Source organism: Oncorhynchus nerka, linkage group LG4 (assembly GCF_034236695.1).
Source record: "Oncorhynchus nerka isolate Pitt River linkage group LG4, Oner_Uvic_2.0, whole genome shotgun sequence".
In the NCBI taxonomy this organism is placed as follows: Eukaryota; Metazoa; Chordata; class Actinopteri; order Salmoniformes; family Salmonidae; genus Oncorhynchus; species Oncorhynchus nerka.
In genome coordinates this window covers 50,573,009-50,600,039 of record NC_088399.1, presented here as the reverse complement: position 1 = coordinate 50,600,039, position 27,031 = coordinate 50,573,009, and the positions used below count along the sequence as shown (strand labels likewise).

At 43.6% G+C, this 27,031-nt stretch overlaps 1 protein-coding gene across 2 annotated transcripts in view; it reads right to left on the bottom strand.

Annotated features, from left to right (window-relative positions):
* Nucleotides 1–21,977, bottom strand: part of LOC115127174 (integrin alpha-1-like) — a 64,929-nt gene extending 42,952 nt beyond the window's left edge. Inside the window, exon 1 of one of the 2 annotated variants that reach the window (XM_029656823.2) lies at nt 21,628–21,977. In XM_029656823.2, the coding sequence (XP_029512683.1) occupies nt 21,628–21,670 (43 nt within the window). In that variant the 5' untranslated portion in view covers nt 21,671–21,977. The remainder of the gene's footprint in view (nt 1–21,627) is intronic. The other variant, XM_065017637.1, reaches the window with a different exon arrangement.
* Between the last annotated feature and the right edge of the window lie 5,054 nt (nt 21,978–27,031).

The following is a 27,031-nucleotide window of genomic DNA, read 5'->3' as shown; positions in this document are numbered from 1 at the left end:
GAGACAAGGCGACATCACTTTCACACTCATTTTGTGTATGAGTCCGTGTGTGAAAGGGATATCAGAAACCTCTGCAGAATAAATCATCATCCTGCAATTATTGAAGTGAACGGAACAGAACGGTCATCTCTCAGAAAACCTCAACAGGTACAGCTTTAACATCTGGGACCTTGGGGTCGCTAGATGAGCTGACCCCGAAATGTGCCGTCACACCTGCTCCAGCCCCACCAGAGAGTCCCGGCTGTTATTGAAAACATTTTAATGGGCGAAACTCGGCTTTTATCCCTATTATGTTTAATTAGATGGGGATTATTCCAACACAACACACCAGGAAGCTCAAACGCTACTGCCAGGAAGTAACATGTTTTTCTCTCCCTCAAAACAAATCAGGGCTGTACAACAGGGCCAATCAAATAGAAATCATTGTTTTCTTGGTCAAGTTGAACACAGAGGCAAACTCAGGCCATCAAAATAAAATAAAAATATGAAAATATGTAAATAATTATTTTAATATGTTGGTAACCCCGGTGGTGGGAAAAAGTACCGAATTGTCATTCTTGAATAATAAAACCGTCCTTATATTAAGCAAACCAGACGGCACAACTTTATTTTAAATTTTTTAAATTTACGGATAACACATAATTTACAAACAAAGCATTTGTGTTTACTGAGTCTACCAGATTAAAAGCAGTGGGGATGACAAGGGAAGTTCTCTTGATAAGTGCGTGCATTTCATCATTTTCTGTCCCTCTAAGCATTCAAAATGTAACAAGTAAGTACTTTTGGGTGTAAGGGAAAATGTATGGAGTAAAAAGTACATTATTTTCTTTAGGAATGTAGTGAAGTAAATGTAAAAGTAGTCAAAAATATAAATACCAAAGTAAAATACAGATACCCCAAAAAACTACTTAAGTAGTATTTTAAATATTTACTTAAGTACTTTACACCACTGGGTAACCCGTTGTATAAAAGTGATAATGCTCTCGAAGCCGGCATTTGGAGGATATATTGGCATCTGCTCGCTGTGTGTGTGTGTGTGTGTGTGTGTGTGTGTGTGTGTGTGTGTGTGTGTGTGTGTGTGTGAGTGTGTGTGTGTGTGGTTCATGTCAAACTTATGTGGATGTGGGTTTGTCAGATTGTTTGAAGTGGGTGAACCATGTGAATTGTGCCATAGTGTGTATTTATGTGAATTCCAGACAGACATTTCCTTCATTGCTGGGTTTGCGAAGCCCTTATGACTACAGTACAGTGAAGTCAGATGATAATGTCTTCACATGGCCTTGGTCTGCACGCACTATCCATCTCTGAGGAACTTGAGTCTGCATGTCCAAGAGCCGTCTACACTGAACAAAAATATAAACACAACATGCAACAATTTCAAAGATTTTTACTGAGTTACAGTTCATATAAGGAAATCAAGGCCTTATTCAATGGATTTCATGTGACTGGGAATACAGACATGCATCTGTTGTTCACAGATACCTTAATAAAAAAGGTAGAGTGTAGATCAGAAAACCAGTCAGTATCTGATGTGACCACAATGTGCCTCATGCAGCGCGACATCTCCTTCGCATAGAGTTGATCAGGCTGTTGATTGTGGCTTGTGGAATGTTGTCCCACTCCTCTTCAATGGCTGTGAAAAGTCGCTGGATATTGCCAGGAACTGGAACATGCTGTCGTACACGCGTAGATCCAGAGCATCCCAAACATGCTCAATGGATGACATGTCTGGTAAGTATGCAGGCCATGGAAAAAATGGGACATTTTCAGCTTCCAGGAATTGTGTACAGATCCTTGCGACATGGGGCCGTGCATTATCCTCCTGAAACATGAGGTGATGGCGGTGGATGAAAGAGACGACAATGGGCCTCGGGATCTCTTCACGGTATCTCTGTGCATTCAATTTGCCATTGATAAAATGCAATTGTGTTCTTTGTTACGATGCCGAACTGCAGTCAGGTCAAGAAGCACGCAGATGTGCTTCCCTGAGACAGTTTCTGACTGTTTTTGCAGAAATTCTCCGGGAGTGCAAAACCACAGTTTCACCACCTGTCTGGGTGGACGGTCTCAGACAACCCTGCAGGTGAAGAAGTCGGATGTGCGGGTCCTGGGCTGGTGTGGATACACATGGTCTGCGGTTGTGAGGCCGGTTGGAAATACTGCCAATTTCTCTAAAATGACATTGGTAGAAAAGTTAACATTCAATTCTCTGGCAAAAGCATTGGTGGACATTCCCGCAGTCAGCATGCCCATTGCTTGCTCCCTCAAAACTTGAGACATCTGTGGCATTGTGTTGTGTGACAAAACTGCACATTTTAGAGTGGCCTTTTATTGCCCCCAGCACAAGGTTCACTTGGGTAATGATCATGCTGTTTAATCCTCTTCTTGATATGCCACATCTGTCAGGTGGATGGATTATCTTGACAAAGGATAAAATGCTCACTAACAGGGATGTAAACAAATCTGTGCACAACATTTTATGCAACATTTTTGTGCAATTGGAACATTTCTGGGATCTTTTAATTCAGCTCATGAAACATGATGTACACTTCACATGATGTGTTTATATTTTTGGTCAGTATATATCCAAAGCCGAGGGGCGATGCGTTCTATGGAAAATAATGAACGCCGAGATGTTCCACGGCACGCTAGCGGAGCTGAGATTAGGAGCACACTCTTAAAGGGAGTGCTCCTAATCGCAGCTTGTTACCTGTATAAAAGACACCTGTCCACAGAAGCAATCAATCAATCAGATTCCAAACTCTCCACCATGGCAAAGCCAAAGAGCTCTCCAAGGATGTCAGGGACAAGATTGTAGACCTACACAAAGCTGGAATGGGCTACAAGACCATCGCCAAGCAGCTTGGTGAGAAGGTGACAACAGTTGGTGCGATTTTTTGCAAATGGAAGAAACACAAAAGAACTGTCAATCTCCCTCGGCCTGGGGTTCCATGCAAGATCTCATCTCGTGGAGTTGCAATTATCATGAGAACATTTACATTACATTTAAGTCATTTAGCAGACGCTCTTATCCAGAGCGACTTACAAATTGGTGCGTTCACCTTAAGACATCCAGTGGAACAGCCACTTTACAATAGTGCATCTAAATCTTTTAAGGGGGGTGAGAAGGATTACTTTATCCTATCCTAGGTATTCCTGAAAGAGGTGGGGTTTCAGGTGTCTCCGGAAGTTGGTGATTGACTCCGCTGTCCTGGCGTCGTGAGGGAGTTTGTTCCACCATTGGGGGGCCAGAGCAGCGAACAGTTTTGACTGGGCTGCGCGGGAACTGTACTTCCTCAGTGGTAGGGAGGCGAGCAGGCCAGAGGTGGATGAACGCAGTGCCCTTGTTTGGGTGTAGGGCCTGATCAGAGCCTGGAGGTACTGAGGTGCCGTTCCCCTCACAGCTCCGTAGGCAAGCACCATGGTCTTGTAGCGGATGCGAGCTTCAACTGGAAGCCAGTGGAGAGAGCGGAGGAGCGGTGAGGAATCAGCCCAGAACTACACGGGAGGATCTTGTCAATGATGTGTTATGGTCAGATGAGACCAAAATGGAGCTCTTTGGCATCAACTCAACTCGCCGTGTTTGGAGGAGGAGGAATGCTGCCTATGACCCCACGAACACCATCCCCACCGTCAAACATGGAGGTGGAAACATTATGCTTTGGGGGTGTTTTTCTGCTAAAGGGACAGGACAACTTCCCCGCATCAAAGGGACGATGGACGGGGCCATGTATCGTCAAATCTTGGGTGAGAACCTCCTTCCCTCAGCCAGGGCATTGAAAATGGGCCGTGGATGGGTATTCCAGCATGACAATGACCCAAAACACACGGCCAAGGCAACAAAGGAGTGGCTCAAGAAGAAGCACATTAAGGTCCTGGAGTGGCCTAGCCAGTCTTCAGACCTTAATCCCATAGAAAATCTGTGGAGGAAGCTGAAGGTTCGAGTTGCCAAACGTCAGCCTCAAAACCTTAATGATTTGGAGAAGATCTGCAAAGAGGAGTGGGACAAAATCCCTCCTGAGATGTGTGCAAACCCGGTGGCCAACTACAAGAAACGTCTGACCTCTGTGATTGCCAACAAGGGTTTTGTCACTAAGTACTAAGTCATGTTTTGCAGAGGGGTCAAATACTTATTTCCCTCATTAAAATGCAAATCAATTTATAACATTTTTGACATGCGAATTTCTGTATTTTGTTGTTGTTATTCTGTCTCTCACTGTTCAAATAAACCTACCATTAAAATGATAGACTGATAATTTCTTTGTCAGTGGGCAAATGTACAAAATCAGCAGGGGATCAAATACTTTTTCCCCCTCACTGTAGTAGTTGCATTTGCATTTGTTTAGGCTGTTTTCTAGAGACATTTATTTGAAGACATCCATAACAATGAACTAATGATGTGTTCGATTTCACCTGACAAAGGTCACCTAGCCAACAACACAGCTAGCACAATCACTTACCGGGGGCAAACTACCTGCCCTCCAGGACACCTACACCACCCGATGTCACAGGAAGGCCATAAAGATCATCAAGGACAACAACCACCCGAGCCACTGCCTGTTCACCCCGCTATCATCCAGAAGGCGAGGTCAGTACAGGTGCATCAAAGCTGGGACCGAGAGACTGAAAAACAGCTTTTATCTCAAGGCCATCAGATTGTTAAACAGCCACCACTAACATTGAGTGGCTGCTGCCAACACACTGACTCAACTCCAGCCACTTTAATAATGGGAATTGATGGGAATTGATGTAAAATATATCACTAGCCACTTTAAACAATGCTACTTAATATAATGTTTACATACCCTACATTATTTATCTCATATGTATACATATATACTGTACTCTATATCATCTACTGCATCTTTATGTAATACATGTATCACTAGCCACTTTAAACTATGCCACTTTGTTTACATACTCATCTCATATGTATATACTGTACTCGATACCATCTACTTCATCTTGCCTATGCCGCTCTGTACCATCACTCATTCATATATCTTTATGTACATATTCTCTATCCCGGTACACTTGTGTGTATAAGGTAGTAGTTTTGGAATTGTTAGCTAGATTACTCGTTGGTTATTACTGCATTGTCGGAACTAGAAGCACAAGCATTTCGCTACACTCGCATTAACATCTGCTAACCATGTGTATGTGACAAATAAAATGTGATTTAAAACTGAAAAGGCTGTAAACAACCTGCACTTCAATTAATTTGACCTGTTTTCTATTGAAATTTCTTTGCATATATCATTATACATTTTTATCTTTATTTAACTAGGCAAGTCAGTTAAGAACAAATTCTTATTTTCAATGACGGCCTAGGAACAGTGGGTTAACTGCCTGTTCAGGGGCAGAACGACAGATTTGTACTTTGTCAGCTCGGGGAGTTGAACTTGCAACCTTCCAGTTACTAGTCCAATGCTCTAACCACTAGGCTACCCTGCCACCCCATGATGCTGATTGATGATTTCGACTGGCTGAGTGAAGCTGCCTGCCTGCCTGCCTGTCTGTTCATTACTATGGGACAGCAGGAGATCGAATCTGAATATTGAAACAATTTTGCAAATGTCAGAGAGACAGCGAGGTTTATACAAATGTGTGCTATTGAAAACAAATTGCTAGTCTAAAAGAAATGGGAGATAATGTCTACATGCTTTTTAGAGTGGAGATCAAGTTTATAAATTGTTTGGCTGGGATGATGAGACAGTGGATTGTGCAGTGAGATGGAACAGAGTAAATAGGCATTTTAACATTATAGCAGTAGCTGGTGGTAACTTGTAGAATAGACACCGGCTGGAATGCGGTTTTAACCAATCAGCGTCCAGGATTTGACCCACCAGTTGTATAAAGGGAAATAATGTACTCTCTAGAATGACCTTCAAGACAATCAAAAACAAGTATTCAACAATGCCATGATATATCCGGTCATAGTCTCTCACACTCAATGAACTTCTAAGAATTATCCAGCATGGACACCTGGAGAATTCTTAGAACAGAGTGTGAGAGAGATTGGAACTACATAGCGGAGTTTACATGTCCAAGAGCATTGTGTGTCCATGCTGCTATGGCATACTTCATAGAACATCAGCGTGTGTAAGAGGAAATACATTTGACTGCAAAGTCGATAACTAGCGTCGACCACAGACTCCGAGGTGTGATTGTCGAGACATGGCTTGACCGCGTGCATATGAGTACAGATTCGTAAGAAACATGATGACACACGATGTCAGCGCCAGCCTCCCCTGCAGCTTCAATACGTTTTCAAACCGTTTCTCAGACAGAGCATCCTGCAGCTTTCTCACACATTCATGCATCCTGCTCAACACTTCCTCTCCTGGCTGCAACTCAGCATCAAAGGAACAAACAAGAAACAAAAAACTGAAGTAGACAACATAGCTGCAATGTTGAATGCTAAGAATCTTAAATGTTTAATTTCGTGGTGCACCGAGGAGAGGCACTAACAAACACTAACAAACTGATAAACAAACGTAGGAAAGGCTCTCGGTTAGCCTTAAACAAGCGTTGGATGAGATTTATCCAGTCTGTGGATAGGCAATTATTTTTATGGTGCGAGCCAGCGACGTTCCTGCTTGTGTCTACTGCCAGTTCCTGCTTGTGTCTACTGCCAAACTGCAGTGTGTATTTGTTAACTTGATGGAAACTTGTGCCCCTGCCATATCTGATATGCCTACGACCCACAATCTGCCAGCAAAACAACAAAACAATTACAACTGTGTACATAAACATGCTGCCTGCACTCAGAATTCTTCCTTTGCTTGATAGCCTTACAGCCACCTCAGCAATAGGAAGCGGCAGTAGCACTTTTCTTGATCTTCTATCTACTAACCATCACTGTCAATGAACATAAAGTAACAGTATATCAACATCGTGATACACAAAAACAGATGTTCACCTAACAACTCACTTGAGGTTTAGGTTTCCTCACAGCACGATTGTTATATTTTGCATTCAACACAAACGTTTTGATAGTTCTGAATCAATTATGTGTATAGACATTAAATTCCTTCAAGTATTATAGTTAGCTGCTTTCCAAGCCAGTACTTGTGTATGTTGGCATGTACTAACAGTGATGTTTGATCATTAGGTCATTTGGTGTTTGATATTCCAAAGCTAAACACTTCCACAAGGTAATTTTTCTTAATGGGAAACATCACTATTCCGGGCTCTTAAAAGCTTTGCAAACACCAGCTGTGTATGAGATCTGTGAATACATAGGATCTGCTTCCAGGAGTCAAACTCCATGCTTGTTACAGTAGATACTATCCCCTGGATGCACATTTTCTTGGATATTTTACCCGATGTCTTGTTTCACTATTTACACGTTATTTGTTTACTGGTTATAGATCACATCAAGTCATATGTATTCTGATATTTCAGTTCTCATATTTCGTTTCTGTGACCACTACACCACATTGATGTAACCTCACAAATAAAACCTTCCTGATATCTAGTTTTTGGTTCTCACAACAACAACAAAAAAGACTTGTTGTAAGAAACAATAAGCTTCTTTGCTTCCAGTGTTTCATTTAGGCCGATAAAAGAGAAGACAGAAGACAGTGGTTCGGCCCGTCAAACGGACAGTAAAGGAATGTCTTTTTTTTAAGCTCCAAGTATGGAGAGAGTCGGTTCAGAGTGAGGTCTTCTGGGAGATCTGGAGCATCCGTCAGGGGGATGCTCTGGATTTACGACCGACCACGCAGAGGGGAGAGAGGGGAGACTGCCAATGTCCTGGTAAGGGTAAGGGAAGGGAGTGGACGTCTGTCTGTTGGACAAAGCTTGACCATTACTCTCATCAGACCTGGGTTCAAATACTATTTGCTTTCTTTCAAGTAGCTACGGTTGAAGTCAGAAGTTTATATACACTTCGGTTGGAGTCATTAAAACTCATTTTTCAACCACTCCACACATTTCTTGTTAACAAACTATAGTTTTGGCAAGTCAGTTAGGACATCTACTTTTTGTGCATGACACAAGTCATTTTTCCAACAATTGTTTACAGACATATTATTTCACTTATCACAATTCCAGTGGGTCAGAAGTTTCCATACACTAAATTGACTGTGCCTTTAAACAGCTTGGAAAATTCCAGAAAATTATGTCATGGATTTAGAAGCTTCTGATAGGCTAATTGACATCATTTGAGTCAGTAGAAGGTGTACCTGTGGATGTATTTCAAGGCCTACCTTCAAACTCAGTGCCTCTTTGCTTGACATCATGGGAAAATCAAAAGAAATTAGCAAAGACCTCAGAAAAAAATGGTAGACCTCCACAAGTCTGGTTCATCCTTGGGAGCAATTTCCAAATGCCTGAAGATACCACGTTCATCTGTACAAACAATAGTATGCAAGTATATACACCATGGGACCACGCAGCCATCATACTGCTCAGGAACAACAGCAAAGGACCTTGTGAAGATGCTGGAGGAAACAGGTACAAAAGTATCTATATCCACAGTAAAACAAGTCCCATATCGATATAACCTGAAAGACCGCTCAGCAAGGAAGAAGCCACTGCGCCAAAACCGCCATAAAAAAAGCCAGACTGCACATGGGGACAAAGATCGTACTTTTTGGAGAAATGTTACCTAGTCTAATGAAACAAAAATAGAACTGTTTGGCCAAAATGACCATCGTTATGTTTGGAGGAAAAAGGGGGAGGCTTGCATGCTGAAGAACACCATCCCAACCGTGAAGCACGGGGGTGGCAGCATCATGTCGTGGGGGTGCTTTGCTGCAGGAGAGACTGGTGCACTTCACAAAATAGATGGCATCATGAGGAAGGGAAATTATGTGGATATATTGAATCAACATCTCAAGACATCAGTCAGGAAGTTAAAGCAAATGGGTCTTCCAAATGGACAATGACCCCAAGCATACTTCCAAAGTTGTGTCAAAATGGCTTAAGGACAACAATGTCTAGGTATTGGAGTGGCCATCACAAAGCCCTGACATCAATCATATGGAAAATTTGTGGGCAGAACTGAAAAAGCGTGTGCGAGCAAGGAGGCCTACAAACCTGACTCAGTTACACCAGCTCTGTCAGAAGGAATGGGCCAAAATTCACCCAACTTATTGTGAGAAGCTTGTGGAAGGCTACCCAAAACGTTTGACCCAAGTTAAACAATTTAAAGGCAATGCTACCAAATACTAATTGAGTGTATGTAAACTTCTGACCCACTGGGAATGTGATGAAAAAAATAAAAGCTGAAATAAATCATTATCTCTATTATTCTGACATTTCACATTCTTAAAATAAACTGGTGATCCTAACTGACCTAAGACAGGGAATTTTACAAGGATTAAATGTCAGGAGTTTTGAAAATCTGAGTTTAAATGTATTTGGCTAAGGTGTATGTAAACTTCAGACTTCAACTGTATATAGTTTGATTTGGCCTGCCTAGAGTGCTGGTTGAGGGCAGAGGAGGGACTCCCAATACCAGGACCTTGGTTAGGGTGAGGGATTGGCCATTTTTCTGTTGGACAAAGCTTGACTATCGTTCCCTCTCCCCCTCTTCTGTTATACCCTGACCTGGGTTGAAATTCTTTCTAATACCTTTGTTGAACCTGCCTAGAGTGCCAGATGGGCGATTTTAACTTTTGGGACTACTTCCTTGGTTCCATTGCATGAGGCAATGGAGTGGAGTTCACCAGATGAAAATAAATGATATTATCCTATTTTTGGCATATACAGTGCATATCAAATTAGCAACTGTTGCAATCATTTGCTGTGGGTCTGTGGATTCAGCCAGTCTCCTTTTCTCCAGACTCATAAATTCAGCCAGAGCACTGATGTCTAAAGACAAACCGACCAGCTTCCACCGCACTTATCTTCTAACAGCCAGTGAATTAGTCATTTAATCAAATCAGCTGCAGCAGGGTTCCATACATAAATCAGCCTTCAGACAGTGAAATAAATGTAGACTGTCCATTTTATCTAGGGGAGTAGAGATAGATACACTGTAGTGCCTATACACACAGGCTGAAATATGGCGAAGGGAAAATGTCACTCTTCTAAAGAATGCTGAGGATTCTCTTTGCATTGACTTCAGTTGACAGACATATGGATTGTTGTCTGCTCTGCTACGTGCAGATCCACCCGATTGCGACGATAGAGGGAGCCACCAACATCCACCCGGTAAGAATGTGGTGCAACTCTCTATAAGCACTTGCCCAGCCTCCAAAGTTCTGTGTCTCTCAGCAGCGGATTCATCCTTATCGTTTCGCCCACCTCCAGCTCTGGTAGGTCTCGAGCCGTCAGGTCATAGAAGCACTTAGAGAGCTGCTTTCTGTGGTGCAGTTTGTCCGTGACCATGTCGCAGGGCTCAAGTAGCTTGTTAGCTACAGGGATGGTAGTCCTCAGAAGGCGTTGCGCTGGACTGCTGTCCATGTTTTCGGTGGGTGTTCCTCAACTGTAAGATGGCTTTCCAGGGGTCGTTGCTGTCATGCAAGCCCCTGTGTAATAGGTTTTTTGCAATCTTGACAGCTGACTCTGCTTTGAATTTGCCTTTGGGTGTCTTGGAGAGGTGGTCCTGTGGTCAAACGCCCATTCTGAGGCGAAACGCTTGAACTTTTTAGTGAATTGTGGGCCATTGTCCGTGCTGACCTTGTCAGGTTGGCTCTGCCTTGCAAACTGCGACCTTCTTCATCTCTGTAGACAAGTCAGGGAGCAGTTCAATTTCTCAAAAGTCAGAGTTGTGATCAACAATGACAAGATAGTCCTTTTGTCCGTGGCTGAATAAGTCCATGCTGACGATTTGCCAGGCCCTTGTGGGAAGTTTGTGTGACATCATGGTTTCCTTTGGCTGTTCATGAGGGTACTCGTTGCATGTGGTACAGCTGCTGGCAAAGTCTTTCATTTCTGCTTGTTTCACATGTCTGGCGGTAGCATACATCACCTAAAACTGGAGTGTATGCGGGTAAGCATCTCTGGACGTAGTGATTTGGGGATAATGATCTTCTGACCTCCGAACAAGATGCCATTTTGCACGCTGATCTCATCTCGAAAGGCCCAGTAATCTCTCACTGGAAAAGGTGTCTCCTATTTCAGGTACGGCCAACCATGGACTTCAGTGACTGTAGGTGTTCGTCCTTGTCCGTGTGTTGCCTGATCTGGGCTAGGCAGTGATCTGTCACGTTTAAGTAGTCTGCCTGATTGATTTGTTTAACATCTTGTTGTTCCTGCTGTGGCGAACAGATGGCATGCCGCTGATAGGCAGTGTCTCTGCCTGTACATTGTGCTGTTGCACTGCTCAGTGTCTCACTGATGTACATATCGGGTCCTGGCTTGTAGATGACCTTCAGGCTGTAGGTTTGCAGAGTCGGGAGCATGCTTTGAAGCCTTTTGGGCGAATTGAGAAGAGATTTACTGAATATGTCAATGAGTGGTTTGTGGTCAGTTTCAGCAGTGACCAGCTCTCAACCATATAAGTAGTGATGGAAGCGCTGGCAGGAGAAGACAATGCTGAGGCACTCTTTCTCAATTTGTGCATAGTTTTGTTCGGTGGAGGTGAGTGCTCTCGCTTCAAACACAACGGGCGGGCCTTGACAGGCTTCGTGACGTCGCATTAGCGCAACACTGGCATGGATGAAGTCAGAGATTTCATCTCCGGCACTGCGGCCTCGTGTTTCAAATCAAATCGAAATCAAATCAAATTTTATTTGTCACATGCGCCGAGTACAACAGTGAAATGCTTACTTACAAGCCCTTAACAACAATGCAGTTTTAAGAAAATACCTAAAAAAAAGTCAGAGAAAGAATAACAAATAGTGGGGCTATAACAATAACAATAGTGGGGCTATATACAGGGGGTACCTGTACAGAGTCAATGTGTGGGGGAACCGGCGTCATGGTAACTGAGGTAATATGTACATGTAGGTAGAGTTATTAAAGTGACTATCCATTGATAATAGCAGAGAGTAGCAGCAGTGTAGAAGAGGGGGGAGAATGCAAATAGTCTGTGTTTGGGTAGCCAGTGCCATGGTGTGTCTTCGTCCAGCATCCGCGCAGAAGCTCATAGACTGCTGATAGGTGTGGCATGAACTTTGCAAGATAGTTTGCAAAGCCGATGAGAAGCTGCTCTCCTTTTGCATCAGACGGGTTTGGCATGTCGAGGATTTCTCTGACTTTGTCTGGGTCTGGCTTCAGGCCTTTGGCCGAGAGAATGTGGCCATGGAAGTGGACGTCTTTCACCTTGAACTGCAGCTTCTTCAGGCCAAGGTGCAGCTTAACTGATCGGCAGCGCTCCATCAGTGCCAGGAGCTTCACATCGTGGTCGCGTTCTGCTTTTTCGTCTCTGTCACCACAGCCTACAGTTAGGACATCATCAGCGATGGGTTCAATGCCCTTGAGCCCAGCCAGTAACTCGTGCTGCTTGAGAGCTTGAGCCAGCGTTTCAGACCCCAGGAGGTCCAGAAGGTAGTCATGAAGCTGCTTTCTTCGTCCAGCTTGCATTGAAGGAATGCATCTCGGGCGTCCACCAAGGTGAAAATCCTGGCCATGGGAAGCTTGTAGAGGACATCCTCCAGTGTTGGCATGATGTCGTGGGAGTGTTTCAGTGCTTGGTTCAGATGCTTGGTTCAGATGCTTGGTTCATTTCTTGGTTCATCTTCTCATCTTCTCTGGCTTTTTAACTTTGAACATATTGCTGATCCAGTCAGTTGGTTCAGTCATAGATGCCATGTGGCCATCGGCCTCATACTTGTCCAGCTGGGCCTTCAAGGCCACTTTCATTGCAATGGGCACATTGCGAGGAGCACACTAGACTGGAGTGATGCTCTCATCCAATTCAAAGTGCACCTCCACAGGTACTGATTCAACGGGCCCGTTGAATATATTGTCATATCTGCTGAGTAGCTGTTCTTTGGACAGGGGTCCATGCTGGACATGCTCCACGATGTGCAGGTCATTTGACACGGTGAACTGCATCATTCCCAGGTATTCGCATGTAGAGTCTGAGAGGAGAGGATGTTGACTGGTTTTCACAATCTCAAACTCCAGCTTGTGTTTGTGTCCCCAAATAACACATTCGGTCTCAAAGATACCCATAGAGCTCATTAGTTCTCCTGAGTACAGCTTTAGTCTAGTATCTCTGGGCAAAAGATTTGTCTTTGTAGCTCATTACATTGCACGTAGCACCATAATCCAGTTGACATTGTTGCATCTTGTGTAATCGTAGTGTCACAAACCATTTCTTCCTTCGAGTGTACAGCCCCAATGGATTCGTGCATGTAAATGTCACTTTCACTGAGTGACATCATCAACACAGTGAATCTTGCCTTCACTCCCTCTTCTTTTGTTTTTGAGGCACACTTTTGCAAAGTGATTATTGGTTCCACAAGCTCTGCGTGGTTTTTCCATAGGCAGGGCAGTGCTCTTTGCCTCGTGCGTGTGCATTTCCAAAGTATTTGCATGATATGGGGTGGTCTGTGTCCACCGTTTGATTGGTTTGTCTGAATGTCTGCCTGGCAACAGCGTGAACAGTATCAACGTTGATGCCTGGGGTTTCGATTTCCATTGCTCTCATTCTCATGTCAGTGACTTCAGCAGTGCGGCACACTTCAATGGCAGTTACTAATGTTAAGCCTCTCACTCTTAGTAGATGCCGGCGCGCGTCCTCATTTGAAATTCCCAGGAATATTTGTCACGAATCAGTTCATCTTTCAATCCCTCATATTCACAAGTACCGTATCTTTCTCTCAAACGGGTTACACAGTTGTGTACTGACTCACCCTCTTCCTGTTTGCAGCTTCCAGAAACAAACTGCTCGTAAATGACGTTCCTGGCGGGTTTGAAGTAATTCTCCAATGCATCCAGTGTGGCCTTTGCATCACCCTGTTGTTGTGCTGTGAGGGTGAGATTGTGCCGGTAGATAGGCCTGCATTCGCTGCCCATTAAGCTCCTCAGAGTTGCCGCTTGGACCTCGTTGGGTTTCTCATGTAGACCGGTCGCCAGCGCATAGTCCTCGAATTCATCCCTGAAGTTGTCCCAATTAGTATTCCAGTCCCCTGTGAGAACCATGGGATTGGGTGGCGGAATGTTCGCTGCCACAGCGATGGGATAGGAGATCTCTTTGCCTTCAGCCTTCGAGGTAGGTGGTGATGCTAGCTAGCCAGCTAACAACGAGTTGATCAGTGGTTTGACTAACGTTAACAGTAAGAAACGGCGTGTGTTCACATATGGAACGTAACTGCGCCTATACTGTAACTTAACTACTGTAATATTTGTGTTGTGGAGAAATGACCAGGCAGGAGACGGGAGTACAATTAGTTTAGTTTAGTCAAAACCTCTCGTGCTCTACAGCCCCCGGCACAATAGTGTGCATGTGCATTTCCTATTAGGTGTAGTAACGTAACACTGCCGTAATACATTACTGCTTAGTAACAGCACAGTAACTCATATAAACAGATGGAGATCACAGATACTACAGCTACAAAAATAACAAACGTGTGGGTTTCGAGACACTTCTTTCTGATACCATGTTCCAGTACGATATATTGGAGAAAAGAATAAAGACAGACACAAATGTCAAGTTCAATAGCCTTCTTCAAGCATTGTATAAGTCTCTCATACGGGGTCCGGGGGAACAGCCCAGCTAGTCGATTACAGCCCAGCTAGTCGATTAACAATTGTAGCCTAGTCTAGTAAGTTGACCATGTGTGTTAGGGTGACCATCCCGTTTTTTCCCGGGACAGTTTCAGCCCCATTTCAGGTGTCCAAACTTTTCAGGCTACAACAAAAAGGTACATTTGTCAGCAAGACGCATCAATTAATGCAGGCCTAATCAATGGCAATCGCTGTCAGTAGGCATACTTTTTGGTGTTTTGTAACAGATGTCTATTTCCATTCATCAAATGGCGCAGGAACATGGACAGGTAGCCTACTTTTTTAAAGGGATTTGTTTGACAATCAAATAAAAATACCATGACTGGTGTTCACGCCACATTAAAAGGTCATAATTGTTCACAGTTTAAATTACGTCTTTATTATTTAGGCCCATAAAAAAAGTATGTGCAAAGCGCTTGCTTTCAACATAGAGTCCACCCTCCCCCATGAATGTCATGGTGTAATGCGTGTGTGCGTGTGTGTGCGTGTGTGTGTGTGTTTTCAAGTGTCCAGAGTAAGTTGACTTGTTCCAGTCCCACACACCTCTGATTGAAGCCAGATGAGCTCTCCTCCAGGTCCTAAACCAAACACCTGCACTCCCATCTCTGTTAGCGTTAGGTTTAAATGCTGCCACCGCAGTAACCAGATGTGGGCCCCTGAGCCATGCTGGAACAGCTCTCCTAGTACAACATGAGATTTGTCAGTATGGTCCCAACCAGTATGCTCCTGCCCAGCCCCTCTTATTCATAAACAATCAGGCAGCTCACAGAGGGGTACAAGGCTATAGACGAGACCAATACTCAGGAAGAGTAGCTAGGACAGTAACCATTAAACAAAGCTCCTCACACGGTTATTATTCCAAGAAGGGGAGGTGTCAAATAAAAAATACAAATAAACGTTATTTGTCACACACTTTGTAAACAACAGGTGTAGACTAAGAGTGAAATGCTTTCTTACAGAGAGAATGAAAATAGAGAAATAATAGAAAAGTAAAACCTGTAAAAATAAATGTAATAATAAATGCAGAATGAGTGACGATAACTTGGCTATGTACATGGGGTACCAGTACCGAGTCGATGTGAGGGCATGTATGGAAGACGTTTTCCCACTACTATAGCTGTGGATATGGCTGTGTTCCATCTGGACTATAGCAGTCTAGGGTCAGTTTCATTAGAGCATGGAATGGAAAATGTTTTGCAGCAGAATGAGCATTTCTAGCTCTCCCCAGGCTGTAATGCAAGGACTGAGGCTGCCTGGGTGTGTAGTAGGTGGTCAGTGGGGATGGGACCCAGAGGTTACAGGGAAACTCTTAGTCCGTGTCCCTGTCCCAAATGGCACTCTATTCTCTATATAGTGTACTACTTTTGACCAGGGCCCATGGGGAATAGGGTGCCATTTGGGACTCAGCCTTGGTGTGATGTGATAGCTGCTAATGTGAGCCTCTATCTCCAGCTGCATATCTAACTCAATTCTCTAATGATGATCACGGGCCTGCATCACATGTGAGCGTAGGAATCTGAGAGTCAGAGTTGGCTTTACAGAAACAGAGGAGCGTTTCAGGGTTTCAGACCCAGTTCCAGGTTGTGTCCCAAATGGCACCGTCTTCCCTATATAGTGCACTACATTTGACCAAGGCCCATAGGGCTCTGGTCAAAAGTAGGGCACACTATAAGGAACATATACAGTAGGTGCCAGGGAGGCAGGCCCAGTCTCCAATATGTTGTTGGTACTTTCCTCCCTTCTTGCACGACAAGAACATGACCTGAGAGGTTAATTCAGTACTGCTGGATTTATAACTGAGTGCTCAGTCACTGAGGGACTTCCCAATACCAGTAACAGGCATATCTATTTCCAAAAACGTTCAATAATTGGTCTTCACTAGCAGTGTCAGAAACCCCACACCTGGTTGGTTGCATGACATGAGGTCTGGCTGTGGACTAACACCACACAGGAACTGAATTTAATTCACTTCAGATTATTTATTGGAGGTGTGTTCCCAATTTTTCCCAGTTATCATACACAGTAAACGGTTTGTACTCGAAATTACAAGCTATCAACATTTTGGGAAAAAAAAGAAAAAAAGAAAGTGTATTATATCAATATTCTTCCCTAAGACATAATAATAGTTAATAAGAACCAGGACAGTTCTAGAGGCTACACTCATGCAGGTTCACTGTTTCTCACAGTCAGTTGCACCACTGACTCAACTGCTCAATTAGGCACCACACTATCTACAATGAGTGTTTTCATCTATATTCTTTGTAGCTGTCTATTTACCACCACAAACCGATGCTGGCACTAAGACCGCACTCAATGAGCAAACAGGAAAACGCTCATACAGAGGCGGTGCTACTAGCGGCCGGGGACTTTAATGCAGGGAAACCTAAATCCGTTTTACCTCATTTCTACCAGCATGTTAAATGTGCAACCAGATGGGAAAAAACTCTAGACCACCTTTAGTCCACACACAAAGACACGTACAAAGCCCTCCCTCACCCTCCATTTGGCAAATCTGACCATAATTCTATCCTCCTGATTCCTGCTTACAAGCAAAAACTAATGCAGGAAGCACCAGTGACTGGGTCAATAAAAAAGTGGTTAAATGAAATATGTTCCGGGATTCTTCCGATAGCATTGAGGGGTACACCACATCAGTCACTAGCTTCATCAATAAGTACATCAAAGACGTCGTCCTCATAGTGACTGTATGTATATGCCCAAACCAGAAGCCATGGATTACAGGCAACATCCTCACTGAGCTAAAGGGTACAGCTGTCGCTTTCAAGAAGTGGCAGCTGTACCGGCTCGTGAACTGTGGCAGGGCTTGCAAACTATTACAGACTACAAAGGGAAACACAGCCGCGAGCTGCCCATTGACACGAGCCTACCAGATGAACTAAATTACTTCTATGCTTGCTTCGAGGCAAGTAACACTGAAACATGCATGAGAGCATCCGCTGTTCCGGACGACTGTGTGATCACGCTCTACGTAGCCGATGTGAGTAAGACTTTCAAGCAGGTCAACATTCACAAGAACTCAGGGCCAGACGGATTACCAGGACGTGTCCTCCGAGCATGCTCTGACCAACTGGCAAGTGTCTTCAGTGACATTTTCAACCTCGCCCTGTCCGAGTCTGTAATACCAACATGTTTCAAGCAGACCACCATAGTCCCTGTGCCAAAAGAACACTAAGGTAACCTGCCTAAATGACTACCGACCCGTAGCACTCACGTCTGTTGCCATGAAGGGCTTTGAAAGGCTGGTCATAGCTCACATCAACACCATTATCCCAGAAACCCTAGACCCACTCCAATTTGCATACCGGCTCAACAGATCCACAGATGATGCAATCTCTGTTGCACTCCACACTGGCCTTTCACACCTGGACAAAAGGAACACATATGTGAGAATGCTATTCATTGACTACAGCTCAGCGTTCAACACCATAGTTCCCGCAAAGCTCATCACTAAGCTAAGGACCCTGGGACTAAACACCTCCCTGTGCAACTGGATACTGGACTTCCTGACGGGCAGCCCCCGGGTAGTAAAGGGAGGTAACGACACAACGGCCAAGTGGATCCTCAACACGTGGGCCCCTCAGGGGTGTGTGCTCAGTCCCCTCCTGTACTCTCTGTTCACTCATGACTGCATGGCCAGGCACGACTCCAACACCATCATTAAGTTTGCCGATGACACAACAGTGGTAGACCTGATCACTGACAACAATGAGACAGCCTATAGGGAGGAGGTCAGAGACCAGGTCATGTGGTGCCAGGACAATAACCTCTCCCTCAATGTGATCAAGACAAAGGAGATGATTGTGGACTACAGGAAAAGGAGAACACGAGCACGCCCCCATTCTCCTCGATGGGGCTGTAGTGGAGCAGGTTGAGAGCTTCAAGTTCCTTGGTGCCCACATCACCAACAAACTGTCACACCAAGACAGTTGTGAAGAGGGCACGACAAAACGTATTCCCCCCCAGGAGACTGAAAAGATTTGGCATGGGTCCTCAGATCCTTAAAAGGTTATACAGCTTCACCACTGGTTGCATCACTGCCTAGTATGGCAACTGCTTGGCCTCTGACCGCAAGGCACTACAGAGGGTATTGCGTATGGCCCAGTGCATCACTGGGTCCAAGCTCCCTGCCACCCAGGACCTCTATACCAGGCGGTGTCAGAGGAAGGCCCTAAAAATTGTCAAAGACTCCAGCCACCCGAGTCATAGACTGTTCTCTCTGCTACCACACGGCAAGCGGTACCTGAGCGCCATGTCTAGGTCCAAGAGGCTTCTAAACAGCTTCTACCCCCAAGCCATAAGACTCCTGAACATCTATTAAAATGGCGACCCAGACTATCTGCATTGCCCCCACCCCTTTTTTTACGCTGCTGCTACTCTCTGTTTATTATGTATGCATAGTCAATTTAAAAACTCTACCTACATGTACATTGTCATGACGTTGGCCTGGGGGTAGGTTTATTTATGACCGTCATAAATACCTCTTCCCCCCTTTTTCCTCTCTTTACCCTACTGATGTTACATTTGCAAAACCCTTGGTTAACATAGAGATTCTGGGAACATCAGAAGGTGGGGGGAAATGAACTATATTCTGGTAATCCGACCAATTTAACATATGCGGTGGTACTTAATGAATATGATGTCAGTTCGGTTGTCATCTGAGACATTCTCATCAATGATAAGAGGACATAAACTCTACAGTGGAAAGTCTACACATCAGAGTTATCAGATTCACATGGAATTGTTGTTCAATTTAAATGTTTGAATATGAAATTATTCGTGATGGGATGAAATGTGATTTTAGCTTCTAAAATGTGAGATTTGGGTTTTCATAAGGCAGGGCTCTACTCAATCAGTGGCCCGCCCCCGTGAAGGGACATGGGCTATAAAACTTTTCAAACACGCCCTCCTCTCCTTTCCAATATAAAGCCTTGACGACAATGTAACCTGCTGTTTTGAGGACGACGGTCCGATGTCAGAATGGTTCAGATAATAACTACAGAATGAAGCCAACATCAGCATGAGCTTTGGTTGCGAATGGTATGAACTTTGAACTCTTATTCACTACAGAAGTGATACCTCCTAGCCGTTGAGTTAGCAACAGCAGCTGCAAACGTAGGTTAGAAAGGAACAGACAGAGTATCCCATCTATCACACAACGATGTTACTACAACGTATCCAATTGACCACCAGAGACATTCTTCAAAGGACAAAGGATCCGGTTTGGCAACACCGCCTTCCATCTACCACCAACCTACTGAAGCGCAGCTCAGAGTAAATATTTATTGCATTTTCCTTTTCCAAATGGGTGGTAATTTAGAATGCATAAGATACTGTATTTATGATAGCACAGCTTCGCCCTTTGTTCCTCAGTCTTCCCGCTCTTTTACTCAAACCCAGTGTCACGTTCTGACCTTTATTTCCTGTGTTTTGTAATTAGTTAGTATGGTCAGGGCGTGAGTTGGGTGGGCAGTCTATGTTTGTTTTTCTATGATTTGAGTATTTCTATGTTTCGGCCTAGTATGGTTCTCAATCAGAGGCAGGTGTCATTAGTTGTCTCTGATTGAGAATCATACTTAGGTAGCCTGGGTTTCACTGTGTGTTTGTGGGTGATTGTTCCTGTCTCTGTGTTTGCACCAGATAGGACTGTTTTGAGTTTTCACATTTCTTGTTTTTTGTAGTCAGTTGTTCATGTGTACCTTAACGTATTAAAAAGAACCATGGACACTTACCACGACGCATATTGGTCCTCAGATCCGTTTCGCCTCTCCTCTTCAGAGGAAGAGGAGGAAATTCATTACACCCAGCCCCTTTTCTTTTGTGTAACAAGCTGTCATATCTGTTCCGCCCGAAAGGGACATTTTCCTTTAGGACGTAATCAAGTTATGATTTAATTATGTGTATGTGTAATTCTGTGTGATTAGTTAGGTATTTAGTAAATAAATAATTAAACCCAATTTTGTATTGCTGATTCAACTTGTTAGCCAGGGTTCATGCAGATAACCAAGAATTTACAACTTTCAGATGAGACTGAATTATGGTGACGATTAATATTGACTGCTATTGATGTCAAATATTACTAAGTCTTTAATAGTTTATTCGGAAGATGACAGCTCTATAAATATTATTTTGTGGTGCCCCGACTCTCTAGTTAATTACATTGACATGATTAGCTCAATCAGGTATTATTAATTACGGATAAATTATTTTATAGCATAGCATGTCATATCACTTAATCCGGCATAGCCAAAGACACGACAACATATTACCTCAATTACCTAGACTAACCGGTGCCCCGTCACTTTACTGCTGCTCTTTAATTTTGTATTACTTTTATTTCAGATTTTTTGTAGCTATTTGTTCTTAAAACTGCATTGTTGGTTAATGGCTTGTATGGAAGCATTTCGCAAGTAAGGTCTACACCAGATGTATTCGGCGCATGTGACAAATACAATTTGATTTGACTTGATCTGATCATCACTCATGAAGACTTAACTTCTGTGTCCAGATTTACAGGTGGCGTTGTTCTCTCTTAAAATGTCCCAAACAGAGCTGAAATAATTAGGGTCTAATTGCAGTGGATTTCCATAGTTAGACATGGGAAGGAATAGCATATGGGTACATAACTGTACGAGTCCCGCTATCATATTCACCAGAGAAACATTTATACCGGCCGAAAAGGACCATTTCAAAACCGTTCGATTCTGAGGTCTATTCTAATAAACCATGGCAGTGCACGTGATGAACTTGCTTAACCTTCAGGTTAAAAAAGGGATCAATCCAATCCAAAAGTCACTTACAACTAATGGATGCTTTAATGGGTCACGATTACTCATAAATAATATAGAACAACCCTAATGATTTGTGCCCGTCGGATGCGCACAATAGAACCTAGACCCAGTTAGGTAAACCATGCGCGCACGGCACGATGGACTGTTCGCTTGTAATAACATGCATATTCGAGTAAAGCTCACTTACCGAGTGCTGTCGTTAATTTAATATACTGCATTCGCGCTAGCATCTTGGTATCATCGGTCTCCAGGGCGGCAGGAGCGGTATTCTTCGACCCTTCCCGTCTGACGCGCAATATTCAACTAAAGACAGATCTCTCTAGAGGCGCGAGGGGTGACTGAACTACTCTGAGAATTCGCCTGACATTTCCTGTATTCTAGCATCTGCGTTTGAAGTACAAGAGGAACCCTGTAAGTGCCACTAAACCTAAACTTATTCCGTTTAAAAAAACAAGTGTTATTCTTCTGCGCAGTGGCACGTCACCGCTCCATATCCTCTGCTGCTGCGTAGGCTACTGCGTGGAGTGGACCGGGCAGGGAGAACAAGTTTGTGGGAGTTGGCTTGCCAAGCCAACCCATGGGCAAATCTTATCCTGCAAAAAAACAATGACAGCGAGGTCTGACTCTGTATATAAGAGTAGTTACTTAATCACCACCAATCCAAATCACCACCATTAGTGTTATCCATAGCCAATATATAATTCAAAAGACATTCCCTTGCCAGGTCTTGTAAAGTGATGAAAAAAACAGTAGGTGATTTCAACCTTTCTATAAACTTTCCCTGAAATGTCATGTTTAAATATACAGCATTACTAAAATGATAATGTCAAAGAAAACGAATTGACAGTAAGAAAAGCAATGGAGCTCACATGATGGAACCATGTCACTCAAAATATTTTGCCAGCTATAATCACCCTTCAGTCATGCTTTGCTTTGGTTTTGAGGAAATAGCTCTATCACTGTTGTCTTAAAGAACATCACATTTACCACCACCTCATCGATAAACACAATCTGGACAAATAACCATTTCTGTACTTTCTGAGTTGTAATTACAGGATAACATTAGTTTTAGATTCAGGTGTTGGGGCGTGCTTCTGGCTTATGGAGTTATGACTAGCATGTACACAGTATGGTTGACTTTCACAACCCTACTGAAAATTAATTCACTACACCTGTTCTGGAGAAGAGAGTTTAAAAAAAAATATATAATAATATATGCCATTTAGCAGACGCTTTTGTCCAAAGCAATTTACAGTCATGCGTGCACATATTTTACATGGTAGACAGGGAACAACAATCATAAAGTAGTTGTATGAGGGGTTTGGGATTAGCCTGGAACCCAAACTAATATGTTCTGTTTTGGAGTATATCAGTTTGGATTCCAGGCGAGATTGTGATGACCTTCTGTTGTTAAAATCTCATAAGTAAGAGAACATGCAGCCGCAGAAACAGTAGAAGTGGCAACCTTCAACTCACCACTGACCCATCGCCATTGTTGACATTCTTCTCGTTAGCCCTCTTTTTTCCTGAAGGTTTCCATTTCAAATTGAGACAGATTGAGACTGTGTTTGGATACTGGTTACATGAGATGTGTTCCTATTTACCTTGACCCGTCATTTTCCATTTGGGAGGTAATGCCTTAGCAGATAGCTCCCCGTCTCTGTTTCTACAATCACTCAGTGGCATCAACACTGTGTGTCCATTTCAGTACCGTGTAATAAATATTTCTAGATGTTTCGTACACACAGGATGTCATTCGCTGGGGGTTCACTGCATCTGTTAGTTAACACGTTACAGATGACTGTTATTTACTGTTCATGGATTCTGTGACTCAAACACATGCACTCAAGCATACACACACACACACACACACACACACACACACACACACACACACACACACACACACACACACACACAAAACACACACATGCATACACGTACAAGCACATGTGCTTGCACAACACACACGCACGCACGCACACACGCACACACACACACACACAGACAAAAGTATTTCCTGTGTCTTCAGCCCACCAGATATCTTCCATGACTACATTTTAAGAAAGACACTGATTAGTGTTCATGTTGTCCCCTTCCCTTCCCATTGTCACTGCCTGTTGATGGCAGAATGGAGAATGTGGATCGTGGTATAGGAGGTGTACATGCTACAGGCGGCTTATCGACGATGCATATCCTGAGCAAATCCTTTGAAATGAATTGAATTATTTTGGATTGTGTGACATAACAATATTGGTCATCGAATTAGCCAAAAGCCACAGAAACAATATGCTTAATATCTCTGAACAACTAGGACTCGGTTACATACAAGGAATCTGTCAAATACATAAGAATCTGGAATGAGTATATCCTGTACATTATATACACTACATGACCAAAAGTATGTGGACACCTGCTCGTCAAACATCTCATTCCAAAAGTCACGGCGTTAATATAGAGTTAGTCCCGCCTTTGCTGCTATGACAACCTCCACTCTTCGGGTTTTCCTCAAAGAATTTTGGACCACTGTTGCGGGGAATTGCTTCCATTTCAGCCGCAAGAGCGTTAGTGAGGTCAGGCATTGGTGTTGGGCGATTAGGCCTGGCTCGCAGTCGGCGTTCCAATTCATCCCAAAGGTGCACAGAGCAGGCCAGTCAAGTTGTTGCACACCGATCTCGATAAACGATTTCTGTAAGGACCTCGCTTTATGCACAGGGGCGTTGTCATACTAAAACAGGAAAGGGCCTTCCCCAAACTGTTGCCACAAAGTTGGTAGCACAGAATTGTCTAGAATGTCATTGTATGCTGCAGCGTTAAGATTTCCCTTCACTGAAACTAAGGGGCCTAGCCCGAACCATGAAAAACAGGGGGTACCAGTACCGAGTCAATGTGCGGGGGTACTGGTTAGTTGAGGTTACGCCATCCAGCTGACACTTGGCATTGCACATGGTGATCTTAGGTAGTGTGCGCCTGCTTGGCCATGGAAACCCATTTCATGAAGCTTCCGACAAACAGTGTAGTTATTCCACTGCCAGTTTGGAACTCGGTAGTGAGTATCGCAACCGAGGACAGACTATATTTTACGTTCTACGTGCTTCAGCTCTCGGCGGTCCCATTCTGTGAGCTTGTGTGGCTTACCACTTCGCGGCTGAGCCTTTGTTGCTCACCATTTAACTCACCCACTTAACACTAAACTCGGTGGTGTTTTCATATTCTCAAAATATTCATTTTGGAACCCAGAACCAAATCTCATGGATATTTGGATAGAATACCAAATACACACACCTTATCTGTATTATCTAAGTGATACAATTTGAATGTAAACTATATGAAATAATTTTATTCATAATTGATAGTGGTATCTTTTTCAAAACTACTTTGACTTACAGACTTGCTCCAATGCTCCTCTTTGATTATTGTTTTGGAGCTATTTATGGTTATATGTTTACAACGTTCTCTTGACATATTCACCCCCAAATTACAAATGTTCCCATCCATTCCCATGTTAGACTGTTAGAAACCAATGATCTGATTTTCAAAGAAAAGCTTTTAAGCTGTCATTTGGTGGTGAGTTAATAGCTGATAATACTAGCCTGTTACGGAAGAAGTCAATCAGAAACTCACTCATAAAACAATAAACTCATAGTTAATGTGAATAACTAACGACGGAAGATAGATAGAGCAGAGGAAGCTCCCTTCTCTGAATCAAATAATCTAATTAGTCATGACAAGGAAGAAGAAGAGAGAGTAAGAAGTCTGCTTTCTCAGAGTCTATTCATTCATAAAAATAAAAAAAGATTTACTGCTTTCATGTCTCTCTCTCTGACCATTGTTGAAAACCCTCCATCCACTCCCTTTTACAGGCGAATAGCACAGCTAGCGAAACCCTGTTCAGCTCAAGGTGGATGTTGAGTCACTGACCTTTTTACTACACAGGGGACATGGATGGTAAAGACTTCAAACTACGTTCTGACAACTCAGTATGAAATAAAGCAGAGAGATTCCTACTGAATGTCCTTTGAGACTATTTCCAGATCAGATTTGTTTTCACCTTTGTACTTCTCCCTTTGTCCTTTTAGGAACGGTATTTAGACAGTTTGTTTGAAACACACTTTTCAAACAAAAATAAACAGGAAACATCTTTTTGGGAATGAATCGCCAACATCACTCTACGAGACAAGCAATACCTACAGTATGGGAGAATACTGATAATCGACTACAGCTCAGTGTTCAAGACCAGAGTGGCCTCCAAGCTCGTCACCAAGCTCGGGACCCTGGGACTGAACATCTCCCTCTGCAACTGGATCTTGAAGGGCTGACCCCAGGTGGTGAGAGTATTTAAAAAAATAAATTATTTCACCTTTATTTAACCAGGTAGGCTAGTTGAGAACAGGTTCTCATTTGCAACTGCGACCTGGCCAAGATAAAGCATAGCAGAGTGAACAGACAACACAGAGTTACACATGGAGTAAACAATTAACAAGTCAATAACACAGTAGAGAAAAAAAAGGGGAGTCTATATACAATGTGTGCAAAAGGCATGAGGAGGTAGGCGAATAATTACAATATTGCAGATTAACACTGGAGTGATAAATGATCAGATGATCATGTACAGGTAGAGATATTTGTGTGCAAAAGAGCAGAAAAGTAAATAAATAAAAACTGTGGGGATGAGGTAGGTGAAAATGGGTGTGCTATTTACCAATAGATTATGTACAGCTGCAGCGATCGGTTAGCTGCTCAGATAGCTGATGTTTGAAGTTGGTGAGGGGGAGATAAAAGTCTCCAACTTCAGCGATTTTGCAATTCGTTCCAGTCACAGGCAGCAGAGTACTGGAACGAAAGGCGGCCGAATGAGGTGTTGGCTTTGGGGATGCTCAATGAGATACACCTGCTGGAGCGCGTGCTACGGATGGGTGTTGCCATCGTGACCAGTGAGCTGAGATAAGGCGGAGCTTTGCCTAGCATGGCCTTGTAGATGACCTGGAGCCAGTGGGTCTGGCGACGAATATGTAGCGAGGGCCAGCCAACTAGAGCATACAAGTCGCAGTGGTGGGTAGTATAAGGTGCTTTAGTGACAAAACGGATGGCACTGTGATAAACTGCATCCAGTTTGCTGAGAAGAGTGTTGGAAGCCATTTTGTAGATGACATCGCCGAAGTCGAGGATCGGTAGGATAGTCAGTTTTACTAGGGTAAGCTTGGCAGCGTGAGTGAAGGAGGCTTTGTTGCGGAATAGAAAGCCGACTCTTGATTTGATTTTCGATTGGAGATGTTTGATATGGGTCTGGAAGGAGAGTTTGCAGTCTAGCCAGACACCTAGGTACTTATAGGTGTCCACATATTCAAGGTCGGAACCATCCAGTGTGGTGATGCTAGTCGGGCAAGCGGGTGCATGCAGCGATCGGTTGAAAAGCATGCATTTGGTTTTACTAGCGTTTAAGAGCAGTTGGAGGCCACGGAAGGAGTGTTGTATGGCATTGAAGCTCGATTGGAGGTTAGATAGCACAGTGTCCAATGACACAAGTAGGCATCCACACCTCCGCCACGCTGACCCTCAACAAGGGACCCCTCCTGGGTTGTGTGCTTAGC